Source organism: Diceros bicornis, chromosome 1, assembly GCF_020826845.1.
Source record: "Diceros bicornis minor isolate mBicDic1 chromosome 1, mDicBic1.mat.cur, whole genome shotgun sequence".
Classification (NCBI taxonomy): domain Eukaryota; kingdom Metazoa; phylum Chordata; class Mammalia; order Perissodactyla; family Rhinocerotidae; genus Diceros; species Diceros bicornis.
In genome coordinates this window covers 91,620,798-91,639,692 of record NC_080740.1, presented here as the reverse complement: position 1 = coordinate 91,639,692, position 18,895 = coordinate 91,620,798, and the positions used below count along the sequence as shown (strand labels likewise).

At 46.4% G+C, this 18,895-nt stretch overlaps 1 protein-coding gene across 1 annotated transcript; it reads left to right on the top strand.

The window, feature by feature from the left end:
- Positions 1 to 859: 859 nt before the first annotated feature.
- PROP1 (PROP paired-like homeobox 1) lies at positions 860 to 4,236 on the top strand. Its single transcript, XM_058546798.1, has 3 exons — positions 860 to 968; positions 2,187 to 2,419; positions 3,185 to 4,236. The coding sequence occupies exons 1-3, from the start codon at positions 860 to 862 to the stop codon at positions 3,521 to 3,523; spliced, it is 681 nt and encodes a 226-aa protein (XP_058402781.1). The 3' UTR covers positions 3,524 to 4,236.
- The last annotated feature ends 14,659 nt before the right edge of the window (positions 4,237 to 18,895 follow it).

Sequence of the window (18,895 nt, the reverse complement as noted above, 5' to 3'; positions counted from 1 at the left end):
GTGGGAGGAAAGCAGAGAGTACTTGAGAACTGCGGTGTCCTGGAGACATCCTACGGTTCAGGTTGTCCTGGGGGTGTCTAGTGTATTCTGAGAATCAGGGTATCAGGAGGGGCCAGAATGCACTTGTGCCTTTGAGTTTCTTAGTTTCCTGGAAACAGGTCCTTGGGTATCACCCACATGCTGAGATGCCAGGCAGGCCTTGCTGCAGGCCGCCATTTGCACCTCCTCTCTCCCTCCCCCAACAGTGGGGTTCTGAGGAGGGGTCTTAGGAGGAATGCAGTTTCTCCTCCTTCCCGTGCCTGCTCCCAGGAGGGGATTTAACAGGACAAAAGAATTTGGTCCTCTGGGAATACGAGCTCTTGGCCCCAGTCCCTGGACCCTCCAACAGAGCACCTTCCCTCATCCGGCTGGTGATCCTCCCCTGATGAAGGGGCTCTGGTGAGCAATGATTGGATGGGCCCGCAGGGGTGAGGAGGAGGTCACTCCGCCCAGGCTCAGGGAGAAAGAGGTGGTGTGAGATTGCAAGCTGGGCAAGTACGCAGCTGAGGGCAAAGGGAGAGAACGCATCCCTGGGAGAAGGGGCAGGAGGAGAAAAGTAGAGACAAACACAGAAAGAGTATGAGGACAAGACAGAGGGAATGAGATGACACTAAGGCGAAGGAATGAGAATTAAGAAGAAGGAATGACAGTGCAAGACAGAGATCTCTATCTCTGTATCCATCTACCCAGAGACTCTCGGAGAGGTGTGAACAGAGGGAGAAGGAGTGAGACAACAGGCAGAGAGGGGAACAACAGAAAGAGAGAACCAGAGACTCGGGGACTCAGGAGGCTGGACTGTCTTTGGTCTTTGTTGTTAGCCATGGAAGCAGAAGGGAGGAGTGGGCAGGGTAGGCAAAGGAGGGGGCGAGTTTGCAGCAGCCTCTGGCCTGAGAGCTACACAGCCGCTGGGACTGTGACCTCCATGGTGGGTGAGTGAACCTCTGGGGTGGGCCTGAGGAGTCTCCGTGCCCAGGCTCCTGCGGGGCAATGGTTCCATGAGGAAAGTGAAGAGAAGAAGTGAAAACCAGAATCCTAGAATGTTAAACCATGGGAACCTTAGAAAGTTGGGGCGGTTACACTGTCTTTGCTGTACAGGCAGGACCTGTGGCCCCGGCATTGACAGACTGTGGAAGGGCACACACCTGCTGAGGCAGAGGCAAGGCTAAAATCCATCTTCACTCCTGACCCGGGAGTTCACCCACTGCACTGCCTTCTCTGCGGGAGGGAGCTGGAGGGCCAGGGCTTTGGATCTGAGGAGAGCAGGAGACCCGCTGCTCAGCACACATGTGTCCCTAAGGTGGACAGTGAGCACTGGTGGGGACCACACTCCTGGGTCCCCATGGGGATGGGTGCCTCAGCTCCAGACATCCCCTTTTCTCAGTATGTGCCTTCCAGGTGTTTCCTTTCCCTCCCTGTTCTCTTCCCCGGCTGGCTCTCAGACTAATTACTGTGAGGCTTAGTGAGTCTGTGGGGAGAAGAGGCAAGCCTTTCCCACGAGCTCAGGTTCCTGCAGCCTGGTGGCCAGGCCAGGGCCTGGATAGGGGAGAAGACGAAATGTATGTGAGGGGAGGGTGTGTCTGTGCAGAAGAGGGGGAACTGTTTCATCTTCCCAGGTGAAGGGTGTAGGAGGATGGGAACTGTATAAAGGAGATGTAAGTTGAATGTGAGCCATGAGAGCAGGGAACAAGTGATGGGGGTCTTAGAGACCTGGACAGTTTGTTAGGGTGTAGAGCAAACAGGAGATCCACAGAGTGAGAGCCAGGAGGGTGGTATGTGTGCTCAGGGAGGTAAGGGGCACGTTACCTGGGGATGTGTCTGGGAAGTGTAACGGGAGGGGGCATACAGTGGAGAAGTGAGGCAGACAGAGCTGAGGGCCCAGGATGTGAAGTGAGTCTGAGGGGCGTACCTTATGTGGAGGGCATAGCCTGGGTTGGGGGACTCAGGTGCGGCAGGGCTGAGGCTGAGCTGGTTCAGCTAGTTATGAAAGCTGAAGGATTTCTGGTCAGGCAGAGCGTGTGAGCAGCACAGGGGGCACTAAGTAGAATCTGGGGGACCAGCATATGTGGTCCAGGGGTGGATGCGCTCAGCATCCAGGGGTCCACTCAGCAGCAACCTCTCCCCTCCTCTCCCTCCTCACCCCTCCTCAGACATGAGCACTCGGCCCTACAGGAACCTCTCTGGTATAGGGATGGGGAGACCAAGGCTTTCCCCGCAAGGAGGACAGAGGGGTCGCTCGCACTCCCGGCGCCGCCACCGCACCACCTTCAGCCCAGCGCAGCTGGAACAGCTGGAGTCAGCCTTTGGAAGGAACCGGTACCCTGACATTTGGGCCCGAGAGGGCCTTGCCCGGGACACAGGCCTCAGCGAGGCCAGAATCCAGGTGATGCCCCAGGATCCCCTCTTCCTCTGGGGAGAAATGCAGATTCAGTGCCCGGGAACTCCTGGAGCATAAATTCTCCTGGGCGCTCTGACCTTAACCTAAATGCTCACCTGAATACAGCCTCGTCCACCAGTCCACCAGTAAACATAACCTCATCTGCATTAGGAATGTCACTGGAGTTTAACCTTAGCGCTAACCTAATCTAACTTGAACTTCAACACCTACCCCAACCTTAACAGTGATGTGACTTCCAACAGAAATTCAATTCTAACTGTTCACTTACATAAGTAACCTTGTCCCTAACCATGGTCTTGAAACCAAACCAGCCCAATGCTCCTTCAATCCTAACCTTAGAGTTAATTAATCTTAAGCACAAACCCTATCATAAATCCAACCCTGTCTATAACAGTTAAACTCATCCATAGTCTTAATCTCTAATAACCCTACTAGAAATTTCCCATTCTCTTGGGAGGGAAAATGCCACATGTCATATTTATCTCTTTCTGTTGGAAGTTGACATTTCTTACTCACCCGAAGTTGTAGTAGGGAAAATTTAGGGGCAGGTTGGGGTTAATGTTGTGTTTCTCCCTTTGTCAGTAGGTCCAGCTCAGCCACGGCTCTGGAATTGCTTTGTTTCCTCTGGCGATGTGGGAGAGGCCTATGCCCTATACCTGTACATTCTGTCATTGGGGGAGGGGACTGCATGTGACAATGCTACCTATTTGAGACAGGGGCTCTGATGTGGCTATTCTCCCCCCTCCTCAGGTCTGGTTCCAGAACCGCAGAGCTAAGCAGCGGAAGCAAGAGCGGTCACTGCTCCAGCCACTGGCCCATCTGTCCCCTGCCACCTTCTCTGGTTTCTTGCCGGAGTCCCCTGCTTGTCCCTACTCCTACCCAACACCACCTCCACCAGTGACCTGCTTCCCTCACCCCTACAACCATGCCCTTCCCTCTCAGCCCTCCGCAGGGGGTTCCTTTGTTCGACCCCACCAGTCTGAAGACTGGTGCCCCTCCTTGCACCCAAACCCCGCTGGTCATCTGCCCTGTCCCCCACCCCCACCCATGCTTTCCCTCAGCCTTGAGCCACCAAAGTCCTGGAACTAAGGTCAAACAAATGCTGATAAGGTAATTCCTTAGCCTATAGCCCTCATGAAACACAGAAAACTGGGGGGCTTCCTTTCCTTTTAAGGGTGAAGTAGAAATATGGTGAGAGGCAGCTCAGAGATTGGGAATTTAAGAATGGGAGATCATGATGAAGGCTCACGGGGGTGATTAATGGAGAGAATTTGGGAAGGTGAGCTACTGGAATATGTATGTAAAAAGCCTCCATGGAGGCGACTGGTGGAAGGGTGGTAGTAATGGAAACAGTTGTTGCCCCTGGTGAGTGGAAATGGTTGAAGGAGATGGAGCTTGCAGGGCTTCGTTCATTGAGATCACAGTTGAAGATCTCCATCCCAGCTGTTTCTAGCTAATTTCCATAAAGCTCCTGATTTCATCCATGTTTTCTTCATTAGATTTAAAGTCTCCCTGTACATCCTTTCCCTATCGCCCACCCCACCACCCAAATCCATCATTAACTTTTGTTCATTCTGTCCTAGAAATCGCACTTGAATTATTCCTCTCCTTTCCATTCCAGCAGATACTTGCTTTTTCTGGCCCCATATTTTCTAACTAATCCTCCTCATTAGATCCCTTAGCTCTAGTCTTTCCTACTTCCAACAGACCTTGCAAATCTGATCATCAAAGAATGGCTCTCCAATGTCTTATAAAAAATAAATAAATAAGATCTGATTAGCTTGACCTGTAAGAGTCTTCAACATTACCTTCAACCTAACTTTTAAGTTGACTGTATGTTTTAACATATGTGGTTTCTGATAAAAAAGAAACAATTTGATTTAGGGCAAACTTTTCTAAGAGCAAACCATGAGTCTTGAGGCTCGTAAGAGGTAATTTCCAGAAAAGAACCTGCTGTGAAGTGCGTTGGTCTAAGCCCTGCCAACAGAAACATGATGCAGCCTAGTTGGTGGCACCATTTTTATATCATATTGCTTATAATGTACTTATTTTACTCATAATTTACTTATTTATATATAGGCCTACCTCACTTATTGGCAGGTCCATAGCAGAATTCTGAGTAAACAAGCCTCTAGTGATGGATACTCACGTTGTTTGCAGTTTTTTAATATATATTATTAAAAAGTCTGGAATTGAAACCTCTGTTACATATTTGCACTCCCTTCTAATTATCTCTTTGGGCAACTGCCTTCCAGGAAGATCACACCAGTATGCATGCCCCCAAAAGTACCTAAGTGTCAGCTTCAGCGTATCCTTGTTGATTTTACCATTCACAATTTGTTATCTAAGAGTGATGTCTCCTTGTTGCTTATTTTTAAGTTTTCATTTAATCGATTGCTAGTGAGAGTTAAAATAGTTTCATGTTTATTGGCAATTTACATTTTTTCTTTTCTGCATTGCTTCTCTGAGTTATTCGTGTATTTGTGTATTGATACAGTCATCTTTTATTAGTGCTTGAGAGCTGTCTGGTATTAGGGATATGAATACCTGTTCCATATGTTGCAACTATTTTTCACCATTTATTTGTTTTTTAGCCTATCTCAACAAGGGCTTCCTGAGAGAATTAAGCCCTAACGCTGTAGGTACCTATTGTATGCAATGAATTAACTTCTATTTTAAGCATCTAGAATGGTACCAGTTACATAGAATTGGTGGAATTGAGAAAGTAGTCACTCAATTCATTTTCTATAGTTTGGATGAGGAACCCCAGGTGAGAAATCTCCCTTTGTTTTTACTGGTTTCACCCATGTGTTCTTCATTAGTTGGATCAAAATGTCATACCTTGAATTATCTAAATTTATTTTAGTATGAGCAGTAAAATAGGCACGAAATTTCCCCTCAATCAGCTAGTTTTTCCAATATAATTTATTTAATAGTCGCACACTGCCCCATTGATTTGTAAAATTATATTTTTTCATATACCAAATTCTCATATATACACAGGACAGTTGTAGACTCCTAATTCTTTTCCTTCAATTACCTTCTCTATTCTGGTACCAGTATCACAGTGTTTTAATTATCAAAAATTTCAGGCTTATTAGGGCCGGCCCGGTAGTGTAGCGTTAAGTTTGAGTGCTCTGCTACGGTGGCCCAGGGTTCGCAGGTTCGGATCCTGGGCCGCACTGATGCACCACTTGTCCAGCCATGCTGTGGCAGCTTCCCATATAAAGTAGAGGAAGACGGGTGCGGATGCTAGCCCAGGGCCAATCGTCCTCAGCAAAAGGACAACTGGCATCGGGTATTAGCTCAGGGCTAATCTTCCCCACACACACAAAAATTAAGGATTATCGTTACCTTTAAAATGCTAAATTTTCTCTTCCAAACACAAGGTATGTCCAGTCATTTTTTCCAGACTTCTCTTATGTCCGTCAAGAAAGTCCATTTTTTAAAAAATAAATCTTAAGAGGAGTTTTATAAATTACAAAGGTAATATATGTTCTTTATAACAAGTCAACTCAAAAGAAAAAGATTTTATATATACAAACTTACATACATAATATACAAATATTATGTGTGCATATAAATATATATTATATACATATATACTATATATATTATGTATGAATATCAATATATATTATATACATATATATATATTAACCTGGATTAATCACAAAAACCTCATGTAGAGCAAAAAAATTTTTTCAGAAAAATACCTTCAATATATCATACCATTTATATAAAGTTTTAAAATATGCAAAATAATTTTTAGATGATAAACATTCAAATATATATACTTTTGTATATACTTTTGCATATTATACGTTAGAATGCACATATATGAAGTCAAGTTGCACAGGAATGATAAGCAGCAGTTCCGGGAGGGAGATGGCATAGTGTGATCCAGGGCACAGTGACAGTGTACACACGGGTGTTCAACTCTTCTCGGGGACATCTTGTGTTTGTTCTATTAGTTGGTCCTAAGAGTTTTTTGAATGCCTGAAATATTTCATAATAATTGTTTAAGTTAGTGATCTTGTCCATCAACTCCCCTCCTCGAAATCATGATAAACAACAGTAATAGCCTGTATCTGTCCACAACTTATTTATGCTCATAGAAAAGTATACAAATATACACACACTAACGTTTTTTCCTTTTTTAAAATAAAATGGGATCCTACTATATATATATTATATACTTAAGGAGTATATATACTTCTTAATGTCTTCTTTAGAATTAGCAACCTATGAACATCTTTCAGGTGGGTCATATAGATTTTACTGTTTTTATTGCCATTAAGTGGCAGTTCCCCGCCCCTCAACCATTTCCCTATTATTCAAGAGACAGAGTGGGTTTGGTATTTTGTTTTGTTTTACCACCACAAATGCCACTATAGTTGTTTTGTTATAGAATAATTCTCAAAAAAAAAAAAAAAGGGATAAAACCAGGACTCTATCATAGAGATGTAGAGATGTAAAATAAACATGTACTAAAGATTTAACTCATTACTAATGAGGTAATAAAAAAAGATATCAAAACCAGTTCCGAGGGCAATCCAAAGAACAGACACGTTTATAGCTGAGCAATAGTGAAGCAAATGTGTCAACAGAGGAAAACTGGTTTCTTTCACAGTTGAGGAGAGAAGTCAGTTGAACCTCCAAGAGGGGCAGGATTTATTTACATGTCTACAGACAAGAATTATTTTGCTTTGCTATCAGTTATCTACAGTTTACAGAGTTGTAACATAGCTCAAAGGCAAAGAAAGCCTCAGAGCCCCCAGAGAATCAAAATCCAATGACCCTGACAGGAGGGCCCTCAACAATGCGTAGTTTTCCATTGACTCACATCCTCCCTGCACTTTCTCTTTTCCAGGTGCTTTTACTTTTGTTGGATAGCCGTCCTGAGGGGGCCTGCTGCGTGCAGGGTTATGCGCATTTACAACCGTAAGAGATACTGCCTGATTAGTTTATCAAAGGGTAGCTTAGGATGTTGTCCCGTTTGAAAAAAAAATTTTTTTTGTGTGAGGAAGATCAGTCCTGAGCTAACATCCGTGCCAATCCTCCTCTTTTTGCTGAGGAAGACTGGCCCTAAGCTAACATCCATTGCCAATCCTCCTCCTTTTTTTCCATTTTTCTCCCAAAGCCGCAGTAGATAGTTGCATGTCATAGTTGCACATCCTTCCTGCCGCCTCAGCATGGCCTGCCAAGTGGTGCGTCTGTGCGTGTCGGGATCCGAACCCCGCAGCCAGTAGCGGAGCGCGCGCACTCAACCGCTAAAGCCACAGGGCCGGCCCCTTAAAAAATATTTTTTTTAAAGCCTAGAAAAACTCCCCCCTCGTATTTCTTTAGTGGTTTGGTTGGTTGGTTGTTTTTCAGTCTACAATAAATCAGGAGCCTATTTTTGTATATGCTCAGCATCAGGGGACTGAATATCTTCTAGATCGATGGTCAAATACTATACCAGCACTATTTATTAAATGAACTAACGTTCCCACATTGAATCAAACTGCTACCTTTATCACATATCATAAATTAAATTCTCATGGGTTTAAAAATCTATTCTGGGTTCTCCATTCGCGGGCTGGTTCTCTCACCAGCTTTTCAGGCCCACGCAGGCCGGGCACACACCCGGGGTCTCCCTCGCCCTCCTCACATCCGCCCCTGAGCTGGGCTGGGAAGGGCGGCAGATGGGTGGTCAAGTTCTCTGTGCCCCTCGCTCGCGCCTTCCCTAGCCCCTTTCAGCCTCCTCTCCCGCGCTCCAGCCCTCAGACGCACTACGGGGAAGGGGGAGCGGAGGCAGCGACGGAAAGCTGGGCGTGGGGCTGTTTCCGCACACCAGGCCCCTTCTCGCCGCCCGCCTGCAGGGGCCGTGGTGCCTCCAGTGCGGGACACTGCACTGGGGGGCTGAGGCCTTCGGGGATAACTAGGCATCACTGCGTCACCGCAGGTCCTCTCAAAAAGCCCCGGAGGCAGGGCGGGGCGGATCTCGACTCTTCGGGTTCCTCTGACCTTCCTTCTCAGCAGAAGAGATGCTCTTCAAGTTAAAATTGGCAGAGGGTTGGAATTTTTGCCCCAATTGGGATTAAAAAAAGAAAAAGAACTTTCTTCAAGCAGCAACATCCCTTTCCTCATCCCCGCCAACCAAAGGGGAAATGTAGCCACGTGAGGGTAAAGAAGTCACGAATTCGTCTTTGCGGTGGGAAATCGAAATCCCTGGTCTTTCAGGTAGATCCTCTCGGAGCAGGATCCAAATCTGAGTTGAGAAAACGAAAAGACTTGGAGCCCGAAATGGGTGTGCAGGGCGCAGGAGGGCAGGAGCTCTGGGGTGGCCTTGTCCGGCGTACAGCTCCAGGGGATGGAGCGATTTAGGGGACCCCGAGGCTGCGCCGCAGAGTCGGGGGCGCTGAGAGAGGGCAGGGAGGCGCCGGCCCACAGACCTTTGCGGTCCTGCCCGGGAGCGCGCGGGCCGTACGTGCGCGCCGCCCAAGGCGGGCGCTGCAGGCAACCGGGGCGTCGCGGCGTCTTTGCGGAGGCCAGGCGGCTGCGACGACCGCGTTTGTGACGTCATTTAACAACCAGGCCTACGACAGCGGAGGCTTCAAAAACATCCAGCTTCCGTGAGAAATCTCTGTGGCAGGAACATTCCATCGAGGGACTGGCTGGAACCCGCAGGGGCTCTTCCCGGACACGTGGGGAGTCGAGGCCGGGCCGCTTCAGGCTCCACCAGCCTCACCTCCTCGGGAGCTCGATGGCAGCGCGTTTCTACGTGCTTCAGATACTTCTCAGTCCCGGAGTCCGGCTCTTTGGCTCGCGGGATGTCTGTCCAAGGCAAACTGCCCCTGGCCTCCCTGCAGGATGCAAAGGGACCTGCTCCCTAGCGAGACGAGCTCTCCATGCCCGGAGCTCGCCGTCCCCGCAAAATGGTCGGCGCATCACGCAGGACATCAGGGTCTTGAGAAGAGTCCTTCCCCGCGCATCTTCTGGTTTTCTTCTAGAACCGGGGCTCCCAGCTCCAGAGATTGGCAAGAGGACATGTGAAGACCTGTACCATGAGAGACCTCTCCAGTTCGAGTGTGTAAGCAGACTGCAAGTCCAGGCGCCGTCTACACCGCCCACCTGTGCAAACAGCGTCCCCGTTGGCTCCGTCGGGATCAAGGCTCAGCCTGCCTTTGGGAGGATGGAAGCGGGGAATAGGTTTTGCAGACCCTGGAAGCTGCATCAGTGCCATTCCGGCAGGGAATCATGGTACCGGAGACCTAAGTATGAGACCTAAGCGGGAGAAGGGCTGGGGCTCCGGGTGGCAAGTACCCTGGACCCTGAAAACTTCTCACAAGTGGAGGCGGGAGCCTCTGAAAGAGTACCAGAGGGCCCGCAAAGCACTCGCCCAGAGCGGTGCCAGGCTCTGAGACTATACTGGGTGGGTTTTCTATGCAGGGGCTTATCCCAACAAATCGCGCTATTTTCCAGTTTTTTTCCGAATTTCCCCGGAGTTGAAATTTCCCCGGAGTGGAAATGTCCCCTGTCTCTTTTCTGCGGTAGAAGCAAAAGCTGAACCGAAAGTGCCGGTAACAAGAAGGGCTCCGAGACTCCACCTCTTGAATTTGGGAAATTAGCGTTGGCTGATTTCCAAGTTTTCCAAGTTGCTCGTCCACTGACGTCCCTCCTCCACCCCTCCGACCTGCCTCCCTCAGATTCACCCCCCCCCACCCCCCACCCGCTGCACTTGGTGTCTAGATACCTGGAGGCTCCCATACTGCTTTTCTGGCACCCAGATAATAACCCAGGGTGGGATAGGGGTAGGGGCCAGGCCCACAGGGTGACTCATTGCAGGTGTGTGTGTGTGTGTTTGTGCTTGCGTGTCTTTGGGGGCTGCAGTGTCTGGAGAGGCCTAAGAAGCCACATGGCCAAAGGCTTTGGGTTCAGGGTACTCTAACTGTGCCCTTATCAATTTGTTTGCAGGACTCCTGGGTCCATCTGAGAAAACGGGACCTTGGAGCTGGTGTAGGATATATCCACTAGCAGCTAGAACACCTCTGGAAGATTCTGGCATTTTCTAGGGTGAGATGGGCCCGAGATGTGCCTCAAAGTAAGGAGGACACTGAACACCTCAGGAACTCTGGCCTGGGGCCCAAGCCTGGCCGGGTGATGGAGGTGAGAAGGCAGCATGGGTGTAGACAGCTGCATCTCCACCATATAGGCTCTTCAGTCACAGGGACAGGAACCTCAGGGTCAAAGAAGTCAGGTCCTCTTGCGCATCTCCAGAGGATAGAACTGAGCCCTGACCAAGCTACCTGCCCTAGCAGCCTGGGGAAGGGCAAACTGCTCAGCCTCTGAGCCTCTCACTCCCACCTCCCCTTCACTGTTATAAATGCCGCTGCAGTTTTGTTAGACTCCTCAGATGTTACAGCTAGAATTCTAATTCTTTTTGTGTGTGTGTGAGGAAGATCAGCCCTGAGCTAATATCCATGCCAATCCTCCTCTTTTTGCTGAGGAAGACCTGCCCTCAGCTAACATCTATTGCCAATCCTCCTCCTTTTTTCCCCCCAAAGCCCCAGTAGATAGTTGTATGTTGTAGTTGCACATCCTGCTAGTTGCTGTATGTGGGACTCTGCCTCAGCAATGGCCGGACAAGCAGTGTCAGTGCGCGGCAGGGATCCAAACCCAGGCCGCCAGTAGGGGAGCGCCGACGCTTAACCGCTAAGCGGCTGGGCCTGCCCTAGAATTCTAATTCTTATAGAATTCTGTGCAAACATTTATTGGGCACCTACTTAGTGCCAAGATGGGAGTCAGATGCTGGAGATTCATCTTGAATCCAAGAAATTCCTGCCAGACACTGGGACAGACCAGGACAGGAGGACCGTGTGAACCCAGCCTCTGACAGACAGAGGAAGAAAAGAAGGTTCTGAGAGGGAATCCCCCCTTTCCGAGTCCTTGTCCCCGCTCTGCTGAGCTCCTCTTTTGAGCGCACCCGGTGGGAGGGGGAAAGGGTGAAGAGAGGAAGAAATGTGAAGGTCGCAGCAGCCACAGCTCCAGATAGGCACTGGCTGAAGCCCTTGGCCAAAGCTCTTGAAACCCAGCCTCTGGACACAGAACCTCTGGGTACACGCCGGCCGCCCGGCAGGCGGGGGATTTCGTTCGCGTGTCGATTTCCCGCGGCGGCCACTCTGACGATCTGCCCGCTTTCCCCGCATCTCCCTGGCCAAGGTAGGTGCCTCATCACCGCCTCGGTATCCTAGCCCAGGGGCGGGGGCGGGGGGGGAGGTGTCAGCAGCGGACGCGCGCGAGAACCCTCCTGGCAGCAGCGCCTCCTCCTTGGTTCGGGGTGGGGCTCTGGACGCCCCCAGAGTCCCGCCTCCGCAAAGCCTTTAATTCAAGGAGCCCCGGGTCTGCGCTGACTCCTCTCCGGCTGCTTCTCCCGCGGAGGCTGTGCAGGGGGTCCCAAACACCGGTTCCTGCCCTCCGGGGATCGCGCTGGAAGTGGGAGGTCCGGCGCTGGGGCGGCTGGGCAGGTCCTGGAGGGTCCGCGAGGGGCCCGCCCCAGCCTCCGCCCAGCCAGGAAAGGAGAGTGGCTTAAGTGATCCCTTTCTTTTTGTCAAACACTTAACCTTATTAACTAGACCAAACCAAAATAAAACAAAACCGCTTCTTCAGAAATCCCCCTTCCCCTCAGGAATCTAGGGTCCAAAAATGCAAATTTCCCTCCGAAGCCGACTGTAAGCCCGAGGGACACCCCCTTCCCTACGCCCCCAGGCCGCCGCAGGTGCCTGGGCGTCGTCCCTAAGGACCAAGAGCTAGCAGATCCAGATTTACTCTCCTTTTTGCAGGGGGACACAGCATCCACGGGGTCAAGCAGATTTAGGTAAGAGGGGTTCTTGGCGATCCGGTCCGGATCCGGAAGACCCAGCCGCTCTTTCCCGACACGCCGGCCTGGCAGGCCCACATCGCTGCCTCGTTTCCCTGCCTGGCGCGTGGGCCGAGTCTCCGTGGACACTTGTTGCGGCGACCCCTTTGACCTGGGGCAGGGCGGGGGTGGGGGGCCGGCCACCGCTGCCCTCCGAAGGTGGAGTGTGGAGGGCCCCACACGTGCCTAAAACTCCGGCCTCCAACGCCCTGTCAGGGCAGCCCCAGCCCTGTCGGCGGGTGGTCACAGGAAGCTTCGGTGTGCAGTGTCCCCGTGTCCCCGGAGTTCTCCGCGCAGCCGGCGTCTCCAGACCCGAGCCCGGACGTGTGTGTAAGTACCGCCCTTCGCTGGGTCAAGTGTCCAAGGCGAATCTTTCCTTTACCTCGAGAGGATACTTAAGAGGTGGCTGCTGCGTCTGGAAGTTGGTAGGGTAGTATTTAAACTTAATAATAATCGTAATATAATAACAGCCTCAGTGGCTCGGGCCCGCCCCTTTTTCTGACTCTCAGAAGAGATAAAGCAGCGGCGGGTAAGGCAGCCTCTCGGCGGAGAGCCTGGCCCAGTGCCATGGTGGGGGCGAGTCGGAATCCAGGATCTGGGATCCGTCCGGACTCGAGAGCGGGGGCCAGAGCCTCTGCTGGGACACTGACCCGCTGACCGCGTGGGCACTGGGGCGAGTTCAGGAGCCACAGAGGGGCTGCGGGAGGCGGGGCTTGAAGGCGCAATCGTCACCGCCCATGTGCCCGGAATGGCCCAATCCTGGCTGTGTAGCCGCCGGATTACAGACGAGGGAATTATTTTTACCACCTTTAAGCTTGAGCCATTCAACCCGCTTGGGTAATGAATGAAAATTGGTGCTTGGCCTTCAGATTGACAGGGCAGGATCCCAGTGGGGTCAGCGGAGCACAGAGGTTTGGTTTTGTAGATGGAGTTTATTTCAGTTCAGTGGACCTGTGTTTTAACTTTTATATGTATATATTTATTTATTTTTAATTTTTATTGATGTCATAATAGTTTATAACATTGTGAGATTCCAGTTGTACATTATTGTCAGTCAACGTATAAATGCCTCCCTTCACCCCTTGTGCCCACCCCCCTAACCCCCTACCCCCTGGTAACCACCAAACCGTTCTCTCTGTCCGTGTGTTAATCTTCCACATATGAGTGAAATCATGCGTTGTCTGTCTTTCTCTCTCTGGCTTATTTCACTTAACGTAATACCCTCCAGGTCCATCCATGTTGTTGCAAATGGAACAATTTTGTCTTTTTCTTGTTCTGAGTAGTATTCCATTGTATATATAGACCACATCTTTATCCACTCATCAGTTGAGGGACTCTTGGGTTGCTTCCACTTCTCGGCTATAGTGAATAATGCGGCAATGAACGTAGGGGTACATAAGCCTCTTTCGATTGTTAATTTCAAGTTCTTCAGATAAATACCCAGAAGTTGGATAGCTGGATCATGAGGTATTTCTATTTTTAATATTTTTTGAGGTTTCTCCATACTGTTTTCCATAGAGGCTGCCCCAGTTTGCCTTCCCGCCAGCAGTGAATGAGGGTTCCCTTTTCTCCACATCCTCTCCAACATTTGTTATTTTTTGTCTTGGTGATTATAGCCATTCTCAAGGGTGTAAGGTGATGTCTTTATTTGCATTTCCCTGATGATTAGTGATGTTGAACATCTTTTCATGTGCCTATTGGCCATCTGTTTATCTTCCTTGGAAAAATGTCTGTTCATATCCTATGCCAATTGTTTGATTGGGTTATTTGTTATTTTGTTGTTCAGTTGTGTGAGTTCTTTACATATTATGGAGATTAACACCATGTTGGATATTTGATTTGCAAATACTTTCTCCTAGCTGGTGGGTTGTCTTTTCATTTTGATCCTGGTTTCCTTTGCCTTGGAGAAGGTCTTTAGTCTGATGCAGTCCCACTTGTTTATTTTTTCTTTTGTTTCCCTTGTCCGAGTAGACATGAAATTCAAAAAGATCCCTTTATGACTGATGATGAATATACTGCCTATATTTTCTTCTAGGAGTTTTATAGTTTCAGGTCTTACGTTCAAGTCTTTGATCCATTTTGAGTTAATTTCTGTGTATGGCGAAAGATAATGGTCTACTTTCAATCTTTTGCATATGATTGTCAAGTTGTCCCAGCACCATTTATTGAAGAGATTTTCCTTTCTCCATTCTGTATTCTTAGCTCCTTTGTCAAAGATTAGCTGTCTGTATATGTGTGGTTTTATTTCTGGGCCTTCAATTCTGTTCCATTGATCTGTGTGTCTGTTTTTGTACCAGTACCATGCTGTTTTGATTATTATAGCTTTGTAGTATGTTTTGAAGTCAGGGATTGTGATGCCTCCACCTTTATTCTTTTTTCTCAGGATTGCTTTAGCTATTCAGGGTCTTTTGTTGCCCCATATGAATTTTAGGATTCTGTGTTCTATTTCCATGAAGAATGTCATTGGGATTCTGATTGGGATTGCATTGAATCTGTAGATTGCTTTAGGTAGTATGGACATTTTAACTATGTTTATGCTTCCAATCCATGTGCATGGGATATTTTCCATTTCTTTATGTCATCATCGGTTTCTTTCAATAATGTCTTATAGTTTTCATTGTATAGGTCTTTCACCTCCTTGGTTAAATTTATTCCTAGATATTTTATTCTTTTTGTTGTGATTGTATATGGGATTGTATTCTTGAGTTCTCTTTCTGTCAGTTCATTATTAGAGTATAGATGCAACTGATTTTTCTAAAAGTTGATTTTGTATCTGGCAACTTTTCTGTGGTTGTTGATTATTTCTAATAGTTTTCTGATGTATTTAGTTAGGGTTTTCTGTGTATAACATCATGTCGTCTGCAAACAGTGAGAGTTTCACTTCTTCATTGCCTATTTGGATTCCTTTCATTCCTTTTTCTTGCCTAATTGCTCTGGCCAGAACCTCCAGTGCTATTTTGAATAAGAGTGGTGAGAGTGGGCACCCTTGTCTTGTTCCTGTTTTCAGAGGGATGGCTTTCAGTTTTTCCCCATTGAGTATGATGTTGGCTGTGGGCTTGTCATATATGGCCTTTATTATGTTGAGGTACTTTCCTTCTATACCCATTTTGTTGGGAGTTTTTGTCATAAATGGATGTCAGATCATGTCAAATGCCGTCTCTGCATCTATTGAGATGATCATGGGGTTTTTGTTCCTCATTTTGTTAATGTGGTGTATCACATTGATTGATTTGCGGATGTTGAACCATCTTTATGTCCCTGGTATAAATCCCACTTGATCATTGTGTATGATCTTCCTAATATATTGCCATATTCGGTTTGCCAGTATTTTGTTGAGGATTTTTGCATCTATGTTCATCAGCGATATTGGCCTGTAATTTTTCTTCTTTGTATTGTTCTTGTCTGGCTTTGGTATCAGAGTGATGTTGGCCACATAGAATGTGTTAGGAAGTGTTCCATCTTCCTCAATTATTTGGAATAGTTTGAGAAGGATAGGTATTAAATCTTCTTTGAATGTTTGGTAAAATTTTCCAGAGAAGCCATCTGGTCCTGGACTTTTATTTTTTGGGAGGTTTTTGATTACTGATTCAATCTCTTTACTTGTTATTGGTCTATTCAGATTCTCTATTTCTTCTTGATTCAGTTTTGGGAGGTTTTATGAGTCTAAGAATTTATGCATTTCTTCTAGATTGTCCAATTTGTTGGCATATAGTTTTTCATAGTATTCTCTTATAATCCTTTGTATTTCTGTGGTATCTGTTATGATTTCTCCTATTTCATTTCTAATTTTATTTATTTGAGCCTTCTTTCTTTTTTTCTTAGTGAGTCTGGCTAAGGGTTTATTGATTTTGTTTATCTGCTTAAAGAACCAGCTTTTTGTCTCATTGATCCTTTCTTCTGTTTTTTTTTTTGGTTTCAATTTTGTTTATTTCTGCTCTAATTTTTATTATTTCCCTCATTCTGCTGACTTTGGGCTTGGTTTGTTCTTCTTCTTCTAATTCTGTTAAGTGTAGTTTAAGATTGCTTATTTGGGATTTTTCTTGTTTGTTTAGGTGGGCCTGTATTGCTATGAATTTCCCTCTCAGGACCACTTTTGCTGCATCTCATATGAATTGGTATGGTGTATTTTCATTTTCATTTGTTGCCAGATATTCTTTTATTTCTCCTTTAATTTTTTCAATGATCCATTGGTTGCTCAGTAACGTGTTGTTTAGTCTCCACATCTTTGTCACTTTGCAGCCTTTTTCTTGTAGTTGATTTCTAGTTTCATAGCATTATGGTCGGAAAAGATGCTGGTTATGATTTCAGTCTTCTTAAATTTATAAAGGCTTGCCTTGTTTCCGAACATATGGTCTATCCTTGAGAATGTTCCATGCATGCTTGAGAAGAATGTGTAATCTGCTGTGTTTGGATGGAGTGCTCTCTATATATCTGTTAAGTCCATCTGGTCTAGTTTTTCATTTAAGTCTGCTATTTCCTTATTGCCTTTTGTCTGGATGATCTATCAATTGATATAAGTGGGGTGTTAAGGTCCCCTACTATTATTTTGTTGTTGTTGATATCTCCTTTTAGGTTTGTTAATAGGTGCTTTATGTACTTTGGTGCTCCTGTGTTGGGTGCATATATATTTATAAGTGTTATATCCTTTTGGTGGAAAGTCCCTTTTATCATTATATATTGCCTCTCTTTGTCTCTCATTACCCTTTTTATCTTGAAGTCTACTTTGTCTGATATAAGTATGGCAACACCTGCTTTCTTTTGTTTGCCATTAGCTTGGAGTATTATCTTCTATCCCTTCACTCTAAGCCTGTGTTTATCTTTAGAGCTGAGATGTATTTCCTGGAGGCAGCATATTGTTGGGGCCACTCTGTGTCTTTTGATTGGAGAATTCAATCCATTTACATTAGAGTGATTATTGATATATGAGGGCTTAATGCTGGCATTTTATCGCTTGTTTTTCAGATGTTATATATGTCCCTTGTTTCTCATACCGTGTATTTTGGACTGCTGATTCAGTTTGGTGACTCTCTATGATGGTTTTCTCTTTATTGTTTGTGTCTTTGTTCTGATTGTTTGGTGGTTACCGTGTGGTTTGTATAAAAGATCTCATAGATGAGATAGTCCATTCCCTGATAGCCTCTTGTTCCCTTATTCTAAGAACGTTTCATCCCTTTCCTCTTCCCCTTCTAAGTTGTTGTTCTCAAAACTTATTCTGTTATGTGTTAAAATGAAGTGATAATATTTATTTTTGATGTTTCCTTCCCTTTATCTTTAGAGTTGTAATAAAGTGTTTGCTAATCTGTTCTGATAGAGAGTTTCAATTTTCTGATTTTGTCTGCCTATTTATCCCCTCACTCAAGGCTTTGTAAACCCTTTCTTTGTTTTTTCAGGTATGAGGGCCTTCTTGATCAAATCTTATGGGGGGGGTCTTGTGGCAATGAACTCCCTCAGCTTTTGTTTATCTGGGAAAGTTTTTATTTTTCTATCATATCTGAAGGATATTTTTTGCTGGATATAGTATTCTTGGCTGAAAGTTTTTGTCTTTCAAAATTTTGAATATATCATTCCACTCCCCCCAGCCTGTAAGGTTTCTGCTGAAAAATCTGCCGAGATCCTGATAGGGCTTCCTTTGTAGGTTATTCTCTTTTGCCTTGCTGCTCTTAATACTTTTCCTTTATCATTTACTTTTGCCAGCTTTACTAACATATGCCTTGGAGAAGGTCTTTTTACATTGATATAATTAGGAGTTCTGTTGGCTTCTTTTACATGTAATTCCAGCTCCTTCTCCAGGTTTAGGATGGTCTCAGCTATTATTTCTTTCAACAAGCTCTCTGCTCCTTTTTCTCTCCCTTCTCCCTCTGGAATACCTATAATCCTTATGTTGCATTTCCTAATTGAGTCGGATATTTCTCAGAGAATTTCTTCATTTATTTTTAGTCTAAGTTCTCTCCCCTCCTCCATCTGAAGCATTTCTGTATTCCTATCCTCCATATTGCTAATTCTATCCTCCATATTGTCAGTTCTGTTGTTTAAGGACTCCAGATTTTTCTTTATCTCATCCATTGTGTTTTTCATCGCTAACAATTCTGTTTGGTTTTTCTTTATAGTTTCGATCTCTGTTGTGAAGAATTCCCTCTGTTCAGTAATTTGGTTCCTGATTTCATTGAACTATCTTTCAGAATTCTCTTGTAGCTCATTGAGTTTTCTTATGATGGCTGTCTTGAATTCTTTGTCATTTAGATTGTAGATTTCCATGCTTTCAGGATTGATTTCTGGGTGTTTGTCTTTTTCCTTCTGGTCTGGAGTATTAATATATTTCTTTACACTATTCGATGGTGTGGATTCGTGCCAGCGCATAGTGATAGTTTCTGGACACAGGTTCCACCTGCCGCCACTTTGGGGGTAGGGGACAGGAGCTGGGTAATCTGAGCTTGCTGCCACAGTCCCTGTCAGTTATGCCTGTCCGAGCCTGGGTCACTCTTTGGGATGGCAGCGGCCCTGTGGGGTCTCCCACCAAATGGGAAAGTAGTCATGTGGGGGAGCTCAGGGCTACTGCCACT